The 14,826-nt window shown below is 39.3% G+C and overlaps 1 protein-coding gene across 1 annotated transcript in view; it reads right to left on the reverse strand.

The window, feature by feature from the left end:
- Nucleotides 1-14,826, reverse strand: part of LOC120798494 (lysine-specific demethylase RSBN1L-like) — a 37,131-nt gene extending 22,305 nt beyond the window's left edge. The window contains exons 1-4 of the mRNA XM_040142761.1: nt 14,130-14,826; nt 6,975-7,127; nt 1,119-1,705; nt 804-962 (exon numbers count right to left, since the gene is read on the reverse strand). Of these exons, the coding sequence (XP_039998695.1) occupies nt 804-962; nt 1,119-1,705; nt 6,975-7,127; nt 14,130-14,769 (1,539 nt within the window). The 5' untranslated portion in view covers nt 14,770-14,826. The remainder of the gene's footprint in view (nt 1-803; nt 963-1,118; nt 1,706-6,974; nt 7,128-14,129) is intronic.

Here is a 14,826-nt window from a genome sequence, read left to right on the forward strand (position 1 = left end):
ACAACTTTTTCATCCACACACAGCAGTTATTATGCATTTTCCTTCAGTCCATCTCTTTCCATCCCCCGGCATCACTTCATTCTCCCCCTTGACTTGTACTGTATCTACATCTTTTTACACTGTGTAAATAACAACACAAATTTCCACAAATGTCACACGGACAGCTGCAACATTACTAAGCTGAATTATAAAAAAAACAAAACAAAGCACACAAAAGACACAGAGAGACACAGAGTTTCGAGCCAAACTCTGTTCACTAACAATGACAGTTACACCAGAGCCAGCAACATGACACATTTTAAACAGAAAATTAGGTGTGTATGCATGTGAATGCATGCATCTTTGCATGTGCAACAAAAAAGTGACACACGACACTAAGTGAGGATTTCATAGAAGTTCTTGGTATGCCTTGATCTCTTCCTGTGTTTGTGCCTGCATGAGTGAGCAAGTTTAAAAATAACAGCAAAAAGTGCTATGTAGACAGCTGTAACGATACAGTGCCATGAGCTTTTCCTGTTGACCTTCACCTACAGTGTGTGCTCGCCATCAGATGACTTCAAATCACACTTACTACATCTGTGACTTTATCAGAGCAGTACTTATCTTCTGCTGTTGTGTGACAGTTTCTCAACAGGTCCTGTGTTCACGGACAGTTATGATATTCAGCCTGATATTCAGGCAAAAGATTATATACAGAGGATAGAAGCTTGGAAACACTTGTGTATTGCTATATTTATGTACCAAACACACATTCTCTCCTTCTGATCAATGTTGCACTTTGTGTGTGATTGTGTGTGACTAACCTGAGAGTAGAAATTAGCCATAGTGGTAGTTTCTATGTCCTTCTTTCCCAGTATTTCCATTTTGACCGGAGCTGATGGGAACTTGGTTGAGAAGTAGTCCAAGAAATCAGGCAGGTAGCTGGCTTCTCCATGGATGATTCCCATGACATAATGAGCTGCCTGGAAAACATGGTCAGTAAAGAAATTTAGATAATGTTGAGGTTTTAAATATTAGAGGGAGAAAAAAAATAATTTAACTGCATTTATATTACAGATGGATCAAGCTGCACTGAACACAAAATCCATGGATCAATCAGATCGATATCTATGCCATACCTGGGATGAGTCTTCGCTGAATGCCAATTTGACAAACTCCTGGGCAAATCTTTGCCTCTGGCCCATTGAAAGAGAGGAGAGCTGTGAAGTATAGGCATGGGCCACCAGCGCCCCTCCATTAGGCTGGTTCTCTATGTGGATGTATGGGGCAAACTCCAAACCTGCCATACCAGGATAGGTGCATGTCTGCTGTTGTTTGGTCGGGGAGGGGAGTGCTGTTTTGATGGAGGACAACGGAGAGTTGGAAGTATTGTGGAGAGAGGAGTTAAAGAGGGATTTTGAGGCAGGAGGAGGAGAGGAGGGCAGGAGATGTGAGGTTTTACTGTTAGAGGAAGGGTAAACGGGTAGCGGGGACTTAAATGGAGAATGGGAGGAGTTATGTGTGGGATTGGAGGCTGAGGAAGAAGAGGTGGGAGATGGAGAGGAAGGAGGGAGGAGAAGCAGGCCAGCACAAATGGTTTGGCAAGAGCGGTGGTACATCTTCACTCGCTTGTGCTTCTCCCCCTCTTTGTGTTTCTTCTTCTTTTTCTTCTTGACTTTTTTGATTTGCAGCTCCTCTGAGTTGATCTTGGCTTTCTCTTTTTCATCTGGACAGCGTGAGAGAGAGAGAGAGGAAGAGGGCGTTCTTAAAAAATTTACACAAAATATTAAAAAAATGTAATTCTGAGAAGGCTTGAAGGGAGTATGAAGGCATAATATTCTTGCAAGATTTGTATTTATATTTCTATTTATGTCTGCTTTCTGTTGTGTGATGAACTGATAAACCAATACTCCCCCAACCCCCCGCTGCAAGAAGATACTTTTCACTGCACTTTACAGTGAATCAGGTCCTTCTTTGTAATGACAATCTTCCAGTAAAAAAGGTGAAAAGAAAAATGGGCAAAAATTCAAATAAGGTGCTGAATATGCTCCAAAGTCTGTTAAAAGAAACGATATATAATAAAATACAATACTTTCATCCAGATTTTGTGATTATTGATTTTCACACTTTTTAATTACAAAAAAAACCTGATATCTGATAAATTCCCTATTCCAATAAATAGTAAAACTGGAAAAAAATGAGTCCTAACTATTTAAAGCATTTGTAGACAGATGAGTCATAGCTTTTCCCAGATGGTGAGCATCTCCTGGGGTGCATTCATAAAATAAATTGAAGAACGCTGAAATGGAATCCCTTAAGAAAAGCAGATATGACTAAACCAGGAAACAAGCTTTTGAGTGGCATATCTGAATGGAGATAATACTGTACATGGTAGTCTATCTCTTAAACGCCTGGGGCAGGACAAAGTGGAACATGCAAATTTATGCATAATGCTAGTGTATGTACTTATCTGCAAGACTGTGCGTGTCAGAGCTGTTCACATCGATTTGCAAACGTGTTGGTGGTTCATTCTTGCCAAGTGGTCATGTAAACAAGTGGACATATATATATTTACTGCATGTGTGTTTGTGTGTGCATGCATGAGTGCGTCACTTTGAAAGAGGCGATGCTGCCTCAGCAGAATTCCAACATCAGCTATCATCTCACTCACACTCACGCACGCATGCACGCACACACCCCTTCAGTGTAGTTTGTACCCCACACACGTTCAACGCAACATGAGACAGGAATGAGAGACAGGATGAAAAACAGCAGAGAGAGAGAGAGAGAGAGAGAGAGAGAGAACAATAAAGAGAGCAACAGAGAGAGAGATAGAGAGAGAGAGAGAGAGAAGGTATTTGCAGTACAATACCCAAGCTACTAATCCAAAAGCTCTTTAACCCACAAGTCACCCCTCCCCCAATTCTCTCTACTCATACACGCTCACACACACAGAGGTGCACGCACACAAACACAGACTTTTATTCCAAAACTTCAACAGTCATCAACCAGCAGCACAATATGGACAAAATATGTGATGATTGATAAATTTGGTGGATGCAAATTCATTATCTCTTATTATCACTTATTAACTGCAAATATAGATACTGAAAATTAATCTTGTTTCCTAGCAATAAAAAAATATTTTTCTACTTCTTTTCAAATTACAAATAACAATATTCTACATATCTAATATTCAATAACAAGCCGATTAGTTAACCAAAATGCACAATTAATATACAAATACAGATTTAGACAAACTTTTATCAAACAACTAATTAGTATTCTAACAACTGATAGTAAGTTGTGTGCCTGCAGCTACTCCACAATAAAGTCTTCCTTTTCTTCATGAGTTTTTTTTTGGGTGGAAGATTTTGTGTCACTGAAAGACTTTCACTGTGATGCATGTGTATGCAAAACACAGTTTCCATATGTGTTACATATTTTGATTATATGTTTTAAGTATTTTATTAAGTAGATGGTCATGATCAGTTTAAGGTCAGGTTCCCTGTCAAATAAACACACACAGGCGCACACACAAACAAATAGCCTCAGTGGTAGTAAAGAAGCCTTACTGTCAGAATAGCCATTTGCTGCTTATTGATTTCCTATACATGTTTCCTCTAGCTGCATCTCTCTCTCTGTCGCCCTGTTGAATTGTAAACTTCACACTCTAACTGATTAAATTTCCAACTTTCCTCCGTCTCCCTGTTACTCCAAACATTTGCAAACCCAACACTCTGTGATTAATGGCTCACTATCACTGTAAACCTACTCTGTTGTCTCTGATTCAATATCCCCCCATGTATCCCAGTGTGCCTCTATTATTGTAAACACACATGATCAAACACTAGGCTTTCTTACAGGATGACTGCAGACTTAACACACACTAGCTGTTTTTCTCTGCCTTTTTTACATCCAGGCTTTTCCTAACTCTACGCTCATAGTGAAAGCAGGAAGACTGAAATAGTGCGCCACATAATTCATCTGTAATTTTCATCTGTAGCCACTGGTTATGGTATGAGGCCAAAGCCTTACTAAGACTTTTTAATGTCACAGTGTGGCCATGACATACCAGCACAGGGACACTGCAAGTCTGACTGGAGCTTTACAACAAATTAAATCGATCAAAATAAATGTGGCATTCATGTATATATATCAGTTTGTGGTCTGTCTAAAAAGGGTCAAGTTTTAAAGAGAAAGCAGCCACTGTTTACAAATGCGGAGCTGCAGTTCGGTGGCCAAGCTCAGATTACACTGAGAGAGAGAGAGATGGAGATTACATCACAGCGCTCTGCAAATATTTCACCACTGTCAAAGGTTAGCAATGAAACCTGCCACCACTTTCATAAAATGTACCCAGCAGAAGACAGACGTGCATACCGTAGAGCCATACAAAGGCTCATAGGTAGGAAGGCTGATACTGGCTTTCATCCATTTTATAAGGTGCAACTTTATGTATTTTTGTCCCTTTTACATCTAAATTTATGGTTACAATGTAGTTGTTGTATTAGTGGGTTTTTTCTTTTAGGTTATTACTTGTTATTTGATTTGCGGTGAAGTTTACGTTTCAGATTTTCCTGTAATCTTGTACTGTAGAGTAATTTAAGTTGTTCAACAGGAAGACATGCTGCATCAGCACATATCTTTGTCGCAGTTCTGTAATTACAAAATTTCATAGGGTTCATAGGCTCCAAAACACAGCGGAAGACAAACTCAGACTAGAGGAACATGCACAGTCATACAGTAGGAAAAATTGTGCTTAAGGCTGCAAGTAATATCTATTTTCATTATCTATTAACATGGCGGTTACTTATTTGACTCATTAATCATTTAGGGTACAAAATGCCAGAAAAAGGTGAAAAAATTCCACCACAATTTCCCTGAGCCAGAAGTGATGTCTTCAATTCTTTCTGTCCAAATAACAGTCCAAAACCAAGGCATATTCAGTTTACAATGATAAAGAAAAACAAAGAAAACTAAAAAAAAAGCTAATTCTCACATTTTCAAAGCTGGGACCAACAATTTTGGCTCTTTTGTTTAATAAATAACTTAAACAAGTAATCGATAATAAAAAAATTGTTGTAGATTCATAAAAACAACAGAGGAAGAGAAAAACACAGGACAGACAGAATGTGACAGAGAGCGACACAGGACCAAGGCAAGACTGAGCAGGAAAAAGGAGGGGCGAACAGAGAGAAACAGTGACGGAGAAAGAGTGGCGCTATAAACACGTGTAGACTACATTGCCCTGGCCTGTCTCTCAGCTTCTCCTGTTACAATCCTAGCTACCAGAAGCACAATTGGCGTGCACACGGAAACACACACACAGTGTCAGAAGGTCAGACTAGATACAACCTAAGCCGAATTTCTCTATGTGGGGGAGCACAGTGCAAAGGTCAACAGAATGCCAAGTATCAAATTCTCAAAGAAAACATAAAATAGTTACAATTCTTGTCACACTTATGGCGTTCTCCCATTCTACATTGGGCCTTTTATGGCTACCCCACAGTGTTAGCATTTTTTCCAACACCCACTGGGATGCTGAGCACTTGCGTATGCTGCTTGTCCATTAGAAACATAATGGTGATTTACTGTACAGTGCCCTGTGAAAGTAGGCCATGTTTGGTTACCTTAGCAGCTGGTTTCCAATGTGCCTCTATTCACGCTAAAATTCACGCTGAGGTCCAACATTATGCACTTCCACATGTGAAAACATAATTTATGACTCTTAGCTGTGATCCAGTGAGATATTTGTGATGAGTTCAGCCCACAAGTCTTCTTTTCAAACTGGATGATGGTCTGTACTAATAGCTGGTTTCTGAGAGATTTACCTCACTTTCATTCTACAGCCCATTTAATTTTTTTTTTTTAACTGTACCATGGAAAGTGACAGAAAAAACAGGAGATGGAGAGTCAGATATAAAAAGTAGCGAAGTAGCCCTCCTCACTCTCACACCAAGAGACTGCCCATACAATAACTAGTCAACTTCTTTCTGCTGTCAAATTAGGGTATCAAAACCCCATATAACACAATCAACTGTAGACGACACTCAAATATCATCATCACAGTGACAACATCGCATCACAACACATCTTTCAGAAATCAATTTTAAGGCAGATTTATTTTATATTGTATTTTTATATTGAATGCTGATTCCCCTAAATGCTTCCAAATCATGCTAAACCTCTATAATTATTTAATGCTATATACAGTTTCACTTAATTTGTTAGAATGACATAAAATGCTGAAACCATAAGTTAATAGAGCGGTTTTGTAAAGCTGCTGTTCCCAAGGTCCAGACTGAACACTCAAGCACATTTTCGATCAATCTTTTATCAAGCAAAAATGCCAAACATTTGCTGGCTCCAGTTTATAACATATGGGAATGAGCTTTTTTTCAATTTTTTTATATGAGTGGAAAGTGTTTTTTTTTTGGTCTGTTAGTTGGACAAAAAAAACTCACTATTTTCTGACATAAAAAAACAACAACAGTTTAACCAATAATGAAAATAATCAATAATTTCATCCCTACAAGTCACTTAGTATTCACGTATGTGTGCTTCCACTTACCTTTAACTGGCTGCTTTTTTCAAATTTTTTCAATTTTTTTATGAGTGGAAAGTGTTTTTTTTTGTTTGTTTTTTTGGTCTGTTAGTTGGACAAAAAACTCACTATTTTCTGACATAAAAAAAACAACAACAGTTTAACCAATAATGAAAATAATCAATAATTTCATCCCTACAAGTCACTTAGTATTCACGTATGTGTGCTTCCACTTACCTTTAACTGGCTGCTTTTTTCAAATTTTTTCAATTTTTTTATGAGTGGAAAGTGGGTTTTTTTTGTGTTTTTTTTGGTCTGTTAGTTGGACAAAAAAACTCACTATTTTCTGACATAAAAAAAACAACAACAGTTTAACCAATAATGAAAATAATCAATAATTTCATCCCTACAAGTCACTTAGTATTCACGTATGTGTGCTTCCACTAACCTTTAATTGGCTGCTTGACTTCTCCGTTCTCCCTCTTGATCTCATTCATCACTTTGTGCTTCTTCTTCTCCTTTTCTTTCTCTCTGTCTTTGACCTTCTTCTTCTCCCTCTCCTCTCTGTCTCTCTCCTTTGCCTTGTCCTTGGTGGAGTGCTCTGTGGAAGCAGAGAGGAAGGTTTCAGGTCTCAATGGTGGAAAGCATGAGCATGCAGATTTACTCACTCGCAAACACACGCACACGCTTCACTTCGATTTACTTCCCCAACCTCTCGATTGAACTCTTGCCAAGTGCTTCACCTTGGCCATCACCCTTAACTTTTCCTTAATCATGTTGGTCTTCCTCCTACAAAATGTTTGGCTTTTCCTTCCCTGCTGCAACAAATTAATCTCTCCACCACAGCCTCTAGTCTTATCGCTCATGTTTCTTCAGCAATTTAATGACCTTCCAATTCCCTTTAAGACTACAGCAGTCATTCTACAACTTCACCCATAACTTTAAAGCAACATCTCATCAATATACACCTCACGTTTCTACCCCCAAACTCATCCCTCTCCCAGGTTCTGTCTCTAGTACCTTGAATATGCTCCAGTCTTAAAAAAGTAGTAAAATCCTCCCTCCCTTTTTCGACTAATTTTACTTCCTCTTCCAGTGCTTCTCCTTCTGAGTTTTGAGGGAATATTACGAGATCGAGGAATTGGAGTGCGCTCTAATAGAACACTCATTGCAAATTGCTGTGGATGAGAGCATCTGTTTAAAATGTTAATATCACACCATCATACACACCTCTTTAGTTGTTGTGGAGGGCTTTCTGATAGAAATCTAAATGTGTGCACACTTTTTTTTCTGTAAACCAACACCGATCACCTCCAGCTGAGCTAAGAGAAACCTCGCCTTTCTTAAAATAATTTTCATTTAATAAATCTTTTATTCCTTGCCTCCTTGATTCTTTATGTCCTTTCATTTCCCCATAAAGAATTTTTAAAAAGAAAAACTTTATTTTTTCCCACATTATTTCTTCTGCTGTTTCATTCTTTTCATTTCCAAAGAACTTTTTTCTTTGAACTTGGTCAGATCCATCTTTAAAAGGGAGCTGTGTTTTCAGACTGTTCACTCTCCTGTGGATGTGGGGAGTTGGAAAGTGAACACAGTGGGGTTGGACTCACTGTTTGCAGGATCAAAGGAGAAAATGCTTTGAAAGTAAAAAGGCTTAAAGGAGCAGTAGGAGAATTAGAGTTACATCGATATACTCTTTTCACTAATATTTAAATAAATACCTTGGCATTTTGAATTTTAGTGGATCGTTTTTCTTTGCTACTTAACATGCAGGTAGTCATACCCTGTGGTTAAGGGAAGGAACGCCAAGAATGTTAACAAACCATTTTAAGAGCTATGCAAAATAAATGCTGTAAAATTACCAGACACTATAAGCTGCCTGGTGAAAAAAACAAAACAACAAAAAAAAAAAACAGCCTGTTTCAAAACATCAATTTAGCTCCACAGGAAACTGCCTACAAAGGGAGGCTCCCTCAGATCTCCTGCCAGATTTATAAAAACATGTCAGACCACGCTAGAGTGGTAATATTCATAAACTTAAAATTTAGAGGCAATGGGAGATAAATTAGCCCAGGTGGCTGACCTGGCCTTAAATACACTGGAGAACAAGCTGATTTATCACTGTTTGAGAGAAGGGTCTTCCCCTTAAACTAAAGAGAAACTTTATTTTGAGCTTCATGAGAACCATACTGAAGAAGACAGAGCTGTATGGTGTAGCAGTAGTTAAAGTGACCGTCCCATGGGTTGCGGGTCCAATGTTCACACTAAAATGTAAAAAGCAAGGGTGATTTTGCGAGGGCAAAGAAGGACACAAAACTAGAGATGTAAATGAATCAGAAATTAATGGGATCCGTGAAACTGAAACTTGTCTGTTTTTTCTGGTTTTGTTTTCTGACTTTCTTGCAACAGCTGGTTTTCAAGGGGAACACAGTAGGTGGTTTTCACTGTTTCAGTGATCACAGGAGAGAGAACACTTTGAAAGATAGAGGGCCAGTAGCAGAAGTTTGTAAACCTCAGCTTCACCAGTACTAACTGCTGTGGCTGAGGTGTAGAGTTGAGAAGGAGAATAAAAAAATTCTGGAAAAATCAATGGGGTATGCACATTTGGATGTTTGCTTGTTTTTAATGTAAATTGGAGACTGAAAACCAGCTTCCTCAAAACACCTGGCCTTGAAATAACCTTTATTTAGTATGTTTATTAACTTGCAGTAACCTGGGGCAGCACAGTGTTGAACCCTGTAGCTCAGCCAGGTTTAAATTAGTGTTAGCAATGTGATAAAACTGGCGACCTGTCAAGGGTGTTCCCTGCCTCTTGCCAAAATGCATGCTGGGATTGGCTACCAGTGACCCTAAACAGGATAACCAGTTCAGAAAATGGATGAGAGAAGTTTATTAAAATTAACAATCATCTTACAAAAGGATTCCATTTGAAAGTCTTTATGACCTTTCTTATTTTATACACAACTTCTATTTTACATTTATTTCTATGCTCTCAGTGTCTGATTTTAATATGACAGACTGTTTCTTTCCATCAGATTTTCCTCTGTAGATAATTAAACTGAATCATGAAAATTCAGTTTGTGTGGAAGAATCTGAAAGCTTCAAAGATTGGACATAGTGAACTCACCGCTGTGAACACCACAGCTTGTGGAGCACTCCCACGTGATCAAAATGCTGGACACTAACAAGCACACAATTTCAGAAGTAAATTGACTCAATCTGCAATGCTGTGACAAAGTGGGATGAAAGAAAACAGGTAAAAGCCATTCAAGCCTACAGTGTGTATGTGCAGATTTTAGGTTGTATAGGGTTAAAACAGTTCAATTCAAAACATACTGTAGTAAGACATATATCACTTCAACTATCAGTCTTTCATCAGCAGCTCAGCAAACATATAATAAACCAAAGATGATAGGGAAGGAAAGATGGGTTCCTCAGATGTCAGTAATTGTATGACTCCGTCTCACCCACTCCTGCATGGAGCTGACTGGCCAGGCAAGGGAAGACCAAAGACCACAAGATATTTTCCGATCTTTTTGGATCTGTGTTGCTGGGCTTGCGGTGGGACTACAGGTAGACCTAGTCCGAGTAAAAATCCTGCAAATGCAAGATGGTGAGTTCACCCCTGCATGTTTGGAAAATCCATGCTTCACCATTTAAGCTGATCTCAAAATCATTTAGCAAAAAGGTTCATAAAGTCTTTGTTATTCCACTTAACTGCTATTGTACATGCAGAGTCAAGTGTCTTGTAATTTTTGGAACTGAACAAATGACCCAGCCGACAGTAACTTAATTAGGTGCTGATTGCAGCTAAGCTTAAATTTCTCTCCCTTTTCCCCCCCATCGCTGTACTCGGCCTCAGACAAGTAGTCCCAGACACAGTCAGGCATTCTGTCAGCATATTGCATTTGCAAGCTCACAAATAACCTAATTACTGCAATTGAAAAATCTACATGATTCAAAGTCACCCGACTTCCCAAACAACCCAGGTTTACACAACTTTTTTAATGGTCAGAATGATCTCCAGAACAATGCATGGTACACTCTAGGGCAACAGCAAACTGGAATAGTGAATAATAAGAAGAAAATAAATGTACTCTGTTGACGTGTTTATAGAGTACTTTCATGCTAGCTCCTCTTACTTGTGATACTAGTCGTAACATAAAAGGCACGAATGCTTCAAACAAACAAACAAACAAAAAAAAAAACAACATTTGCCATATTAGACCTTTTTTATATAACTGTTTTGCACCAGCATTTATCTGTGACTTGTGCGGCACATGTGATGAATCAAAACACACACAAAAAAAAAATCAGGGTAAGTAGTTTACACTACAAATAATGATTAACACATTAGGTATTTCAGCTTCATTAACTGATTTATGATGTCTCTAAATTAAACTTAAATGTGAGTAAGATAATCCTTTTAAATTCTTCACAGCTTCAATTATTGGGAGTATTGCATTTCATATGATTATAATATCAGAATGCATGTAAATACATGTAAACGTCAGGTCACACAGCCAAACACTTTGCCTCAAAAAGGATTAAACTTGCGATCTTTGAATAAAACAACAATACCTTGGACACTAGACAAACCTGCCCAGTGATAAGTCCTATTTGTCAATCATTATTTGCAGTAATTTGTCTTCTTCTTAAAAGCTTTCTTGTCTTGGCCCACTTTTTCATTGCGCTTCTTCTCAGACTCATGTCTCTCATTTCAGTACCAAATGTAACCAGAAGTCACTGTTCCCTGGCCACTGCCTTCAGCCTCGCTCCAACAGCAACCCCACCACTAATATTACTGTGATGATGTGATACTCTTTGGGTCCCTGTAGGAAAATTCTTTCCCTCCAGGAAGGTCAGAGCACAGTTCGGCCTCACAGCAGCTCTCCTGAAGCTGGCAGGACTCACTCTCTAGCTCAAGGACACGTTCCAGCAGTGAGCCTCAAACTCATGTCCTTTAAGCAGTCTGTCTAACCACTGGGCTGGCCTACCACTCAACACCTGAGCATTTTAATCCTTGAAAACATTTTCCTCAGGATTCATTTGCATGAACACTCTGCTCCACATTCATATACTTCCTTATCTTCACATTTGAAGTTACTCAGTACAATTACAATCTCCTGCTGCTGGCTATTGAGCAGCTCCCTACAGCAATTAGAGGGTCAGTGTTTTGCTCAAGAGCACCTCCGTGGGACTGCTGAAGGAGTGCTATTATTTATGTTACTAAATGTTAATTCTTGCCGCATCCAAATGTTCTCATTCGAGTCCGAAATTAAAACGGTGCAATCTTTCAGTGATTTAAGTGTTAGCTGATGTCTTCTGGTATGATTGGATTTGCTGTGTGAAGTGAAAGCCATGAATAATTATTCTTAAGAAGCTTGCATACAGCATTAATAGTTCTTAAATCAACATAATATGCAAATAAAAACATACTTGTTATACCCGTAATAAGACTAAACTGGTTTTCAGTTATGATTGCTCAATATAAATGTATTCATTAATGAGTTAAGAAATAGAGTTTGACATTCACAGTTTAAAAAAAAAACAACAACATATTTTAAAGAGTCTTTAGTTGAACTGAAATCCCTGTATAACATTGCCTACCACCTTTTTACTTGAATAAAATAAAACTGACATCCAGCACAGCCAGTTTACAAGAGTGTTTTTGATAGTGTGTTAGGGCTACAGGCCAACAACACATCTTGTTCTGGTGTTCTCGCTGACTGCAGTGGCTGTTCAGAGCATGTCATGACCTCTTAAACTACCCAACTGGAAAAGGGTGATATGATGCACTCACACACTCTCACATGTGTCCACCCGGTGATCCTGCTCGTGTCTAAACGTTTCAAACACACTGGCAAGCACAAATGCACACGTGCAGAGATTTTGAGATGCGGCTTTGGAGTGACAATGACCAAACAACCCAAAAAAAAAAGAAAAAAAAAAAAGAGAGAGAGAGAGACTTTAGTGGCTTTAGCATTGTGACAATCAGTCAATTGAAGACAATAATTCCTCCTCAGGAACTAAAGAAAATAATTTATCTTATAAAATTATTTTCCAAAATATATTTATAATTTTACTGATGGCCTGATGTCTATGATGATAAATCATACTGAGCCACATGAACGTTGAACATATACTGCACTCCTTAACTTTATAAGGTGAAATTAATAAATACATTTAGACTAAATTTTTATGTAATGCATAAACGTCTGGCTTATACAGGGAATATATATCTATGATATCTCTGTATGATATAAAGAATTTATATAGCCTACACTGTCTAATCCTACATATGTTTAGATTCAACGCCTTTTTAGTAACATGACTAAGTAATTACACTACATAATGTATCGTCTATTATTTGGCTAATTATAATATTGTAAAATGTTGATTAATAAATAGTTATTGTTTAATATTTTTACATAATTAAATATTGTCTTTTCTGTTCTTAAAAGGTTGCATTATAGTAAACTGACACAATACTTCATAATTTATCTAACGGTCTGTTCTACCTGAGATAAATTTTTGGTGTATTTTTTCCCCCCCTCGCCCACATAGAAGACATGTAACAACACCAGTGTTCATACTCAAAACAAAACTAAATGTGGAGGTAATGAATCAATAATGTAGTAATACTTGATGTTGTCAGTAGCGTCCAGGTCTAATTACTGCAGTGTGATAGTAAAGGTTGAAACAACAACATGCACTGCATGTACAACTGTAAAACATGGAGTATCAACAAGCCACGGAGCTCTGTGTCTGTTTCCCATACAGCCTGGGGTTAGAGAGGGGGGCGTGGTGCTCTACCAAAACAACACTTACACTATAATGGCGGGCGGCTGTCATATTGTTATGACAGCAGCGTGTAGTTTTAATACATACGCCGCTCCGAAGGAAATAAAATAACTCAATGCGCGTTTATGTTACAGAATAACTGACAATTCACCTCAAACGTCGCGCTGACATGACGGAGATTATAGCTTGTTTTTTTGACGTTTATAACATCTTAGTTTGAAGATATTACATTAGCCTACTGTTAAACATATGTGAATAAAACACGTTATAGTTAGTCAAAACGCCGTGACTACGTAACGATTCCGCAGCAGCAAGACGGCGGCGGGTTACAGTGTAACAACCAGGTCGCGCGACTACTGCCCTGGAACGCTGTTATGGAGCTCGAGGGGTTCACGAGCGGGTGAACAGGCGACGAACGCTGGCAGACATAGCCCGCAGAAACATCGACTAAACTGGGCTTTATGGCCACTCAACTCGATGCAAACATTCCCCCTGGGCGAACAAATGTGCATTAGAGTAACTCTCGCCTTTTTCTACGGGATCTTATACAACGCTCAAAAGCGCCTTTTGAACAGTGGCTAGTCCGAAAACAGGACTGTCCGAGACAAATTAGAAGGCAGACAACTGCACACTCCGGGCCACATGTTCATATCCCAAGTGGCTCAATCTACGACGAGCCGAGCAACTATAAAAGGACAGAACTCTTGCCTACTTCTAATAAACACAACTCAAACTTTATGAATTCGCTCCACCGTAAAGTGGATTTTAACCAAAGAAAATACACTACATGATGGCCTACCTTTGGGTGGCAACATGACCTCCCCATTTTCTCTCTTCACCGCAGAAATGTAATTAAATCTGCTAATATCGTTGTTGCTGTTACTAACGTTACTCCCGGGCCCGGAGGTCAACATCAGTTTATGTTTCTTTTTCTCTTCTCCACCTCCTTTCCCCTTCTCCCTCTCTTTCTCCCGCTGTTTATCTTTACTCGGTTTCTTGGGTTTGGAGGAGGAAGGCGCTTTGTGGAGGAAGAAATCGCTCTGTTTGAAGACTTTGTGTGTGTTTGTCGGTGGTTGGGATCCGCCGGTATCAGGCACCGGAGGGTTGTTGCCGCTCGCCTTAACCGGACTGAAGCTCCACAAACCCGTGCTGCTGCCATAACTCTGCTGCTTCGTGGGCTGCTGGAGTTTCTCTTTGCCGCTACCGTTGCCTCCCACTCCTCCTTCCCGGCTGAGTTTCTTGGGTTTAACGCTCCTCTCCTCGACTCGGACCTTCTTGGGCGGCGGCGGGTTGAAATCCCGGGAAGACTGAGAGCGGTTGTCAGGGGCTCCCTTCGCCTCGGTCGGCTTGACGAGCGGGCTTTTGGCGGAGGCAACCGCGGGCGCTACTGCAGTAGCCGCAGCTCCAGTGAGGTGAACGGAGCCCAGCGAGTCAGCCATCTTGAGGCTTCTCTCTATTTACTCTCTTCCCCCAACGGCCGTCGCTGCTGTATTTTT

Source organism: Xiphias gladius, chromosome 2 (genome assembly GCF_016859285.1).
Source record: "Xiphias gladius isolate SHS-SW01 ecotype Sanya breed wild chromosome 2, ASM1685928v1, whole genome shotgun sequence".
Lineage (NCBI taxonomy): Eukaryota > Metazoa > Chordata > Actinopteri > Istiophoriformes > Xiphiidae > Xiphias > Xiphias gladius.